General features: G+C 36.2%; 1 protein-coding gene across 1 annotated transcript; it reads left to right on the forward strand.

Annotated features, from left to right (window-relative positions):
- The first annotated feature begins 572 nt into the window (after window positions 1-572).
- Window positions 573-2,541, forward strand: LOC114187432 (isoleucine N-monooxygenase 1-like). Its single transcript, XM_028075692.1, has 2 exons — window positions 573-1,605; window positions 1,813-2,541. Exons 1-2 carry the CDS (start codon window positions 622-624, stop codon window positions 2,452-2,454), a joined length of 1,626 nt encoding a protein of 541 aa, XP_027931493.1. The 5' UTR covers window positions 573-621; the 3' UTR covers window positions 2,455-2,541.
- Window positions 2,542-2,749: the final 208 nt, after the last annotated feature.

The following is a 2,749-nucleotide window of genomic DNA, read 5'->3' on the forward strand; positions in this document are numbered from 1 at the left end:
TAAACTATAAATTAAAATTTAAAATTAGATACCAAAAAATCAGTGTCTAAATTAATTCTTAATTTAAATTTAAAGACTAATTTAGTGTCAATAATAATAATTACTAACTAAAACCTTTGTAGTTAATATTAGAGATTTATTTAAACTCTAATTCATAAACTAATTATAAATTTTTATTCATAATAAAAACTATTTTAAATATTAATAAATTTTAATTTATAAAATACTAATTATTTTAATATTTAAATTTTGTTGTTATTTAATAATTTTATTTTAAAGTTTCACTATATCTAATGACACTTCAATAGTTTTTTTTTTTTTTTTTTTTTTACAATGTAAAACTTTCATGTTTCCTTATAGTAAATATTTATAATTTTTTTTTTGCAGAAAAACGACGCAAATCCAAAGAAGTTTGACCATGCGCGTGTTCTCCGTGTGAAGGCTTTGCACGCGGTACCTCGGCAAAGGAGACATTAACACCATAATGCATATCTTTCATTAGCAAGCAGCTTTAGCTATCTATGCTATAAATATGCATAGACATTTTGGTCATGAATCAAGCCTTATCTGAACTAAATTCACCTTCATCTTCCTTTTTCATTACAAAGCCTTTTCCAAACCATGCCTCACACCTCATTTCTTCTGCTGTCAAATCTTCAAAGCTTTTGGCCTTCTTTGCTTGTGATAATCACCTGCTTCACCATTACAATCAAAACCCTAAGGTATAACTTCATCCAAAATTATTCCAAGAAACAAAAGCCAAACCTCCCTCCTGGACCCAAACCATGGCCTATAGTAGGCAACCTTCCTGAAATGCTTGCAAGCAAACCTGCATACAAGTGGATACATAATCTCATGAAACAAATGAACACTGAAATTGCATGTATCCACTTAGGAAATGCCTATGTTATCCCAGTCACATGTCCCACCATTGCTACTGAGTTCTTGAGAAAACAAGATGCAACTTTTGCATCAAGATCATTCAGCGTCGCCACTGATCTCATTACTAGTGGATATTCAACCACAGTTCTTGTGCCCTTTGGTGAGCAGTGGAAGAAAATGAAGAAAATCATAACCCACGATTTGCTTTCTCCACACAAGCACCTATGGCTTCACGACAAAAGGACTGAAGAAGCTGATAATCTTATGTTTTACGTCTACAACAAGTGCAAAATGGTGAACGATGGTACTTATGGCCTTGTAAATGTTAGGAATGTTGCAAGGCATTATTGTGGCAACCTCGTCAGAAAAATTACTTTTAATTCAAGGTATTTTGGGGAGGGTAGAGAGGATGGAGGGCCCGGTTTCGAGGAAGCAGAACATGTTGATTCCATCTTTGATTTGCTCAACTACGTCTATTCCTTTTCTGTTTCTGATTATATGCCATGCTTGGCAAGACTTGATTTGGATGGTCATCAGAAGAAAGTGAAGGAAGCTCTGAGGAAGATTAAGAAGTATCATGACCCCATTGTTCAACAGAGAATTAAACAATGGAATCATGGATTAAAGGTTGATGCAGAGGATTGGCTTGATGTTCTCATTTCTCTGAAAGATGCTAACAATAATCCATCGTTAACAATGGAAGAGATCAGTGCACAAATCATAGTACGTAATATATTCCACTTTTCTCTTTGTTTGTTTTAGGTACTTACATTTGCACACATAAAGGCACAGCATATTCCCGTAAGGGTGAGGGGTTTATAGACATACATTTATATACACTAGTTTCTGATTTGACTCCATACCATGCATGTTGAGAAGATGAAATTTGATATCAATAATCAAACTCAAAATCAAATTGTTTTTTTGTAGGAATTGATGCTTGCAACAGTGGACAATCCATCGAATGCATTTGAATGGGCACTTGCTGAGATGATTAACCAACCTGAGCTGCTCCGTCGAGCTGTCGAAGAATTGGACAGTGTGGTAGGAAAAGACAGGCTGGTCCAAGAATCAGACATACCTAAGCTCAACTATGTCAAGGCTTGTGCAAAAGAAGCTTTTCGTCTTCATCCAATTGCACCTTTTATTCCTCCGCATGTCTCTATGAGTGACACAGTGGTGGGAAATTACTTCATCCCTAAGGGTAGCCATGTAGTACTAAGCAGACAAGAACTTGGAAGAAACCCAAAAGTGTGGAATGAACCCTACAAGTTCAAACCTGAACGCCACCTGAAGAGTGATGCAGATGATGTGGTTTTGACTGAACCAAATCTGAAGTTTATATCATTTGGCACAGGAAGACGAGGTTGTCCCGGAGTGATGCTAGGAACGACAATGACAGTGATGCTATTCGCTAGATTGCTGCATGGCTTCACTTGGACTGCACCACCCAATGTTTCAACGATTAATCTTTCTGAGTCAGACGATGATATCCTTCTTGCACATCCACTCGTGGCAATTGCTCAGCCAAGGTTACAACCAAAGCTATACCAACGGGTAAATAGATCTTAATGGGGAGAAAGAAAGAAAAAACGTAAAATGTCTATCTGCATTTTTTTGGACAAAAGAATGAAACATATATCCCAACCCGTATACAAAGTTAAGAAAGTGTACACATCAGCAAATACTAACTCTGTTGTACCTTTGTGTATATTTTCTAAGACCACATTTTGATATTGGTTTGTATGAGAAGTCCTAAATTATGCATTTGCATGCCCTGAAGTTCCCTCTGCACTATGAAAAAGCTTTACTGGCAGCCAGCAAGGTTCTTCCTTAGTCTCACTTGAAAGAGATAATTGTATTCCTT

The sequence above is a fragment of the Vigna unguiculata genome, chromosome 6 (assembly GCF_004118075.2).
Source record: "Vigna unguiculata cultivar IT97K-499-35 chromosome 6, ASM411807v1, whole genome shotgun sequence".
NCBI classification, from domain to species: domain Eukaryota; kingdom Viridiplantae; phylum Streptophyta; class Magnoliopsida; order Fabales; family Fabaceae; genus Vigna; species Vigna unguiculata.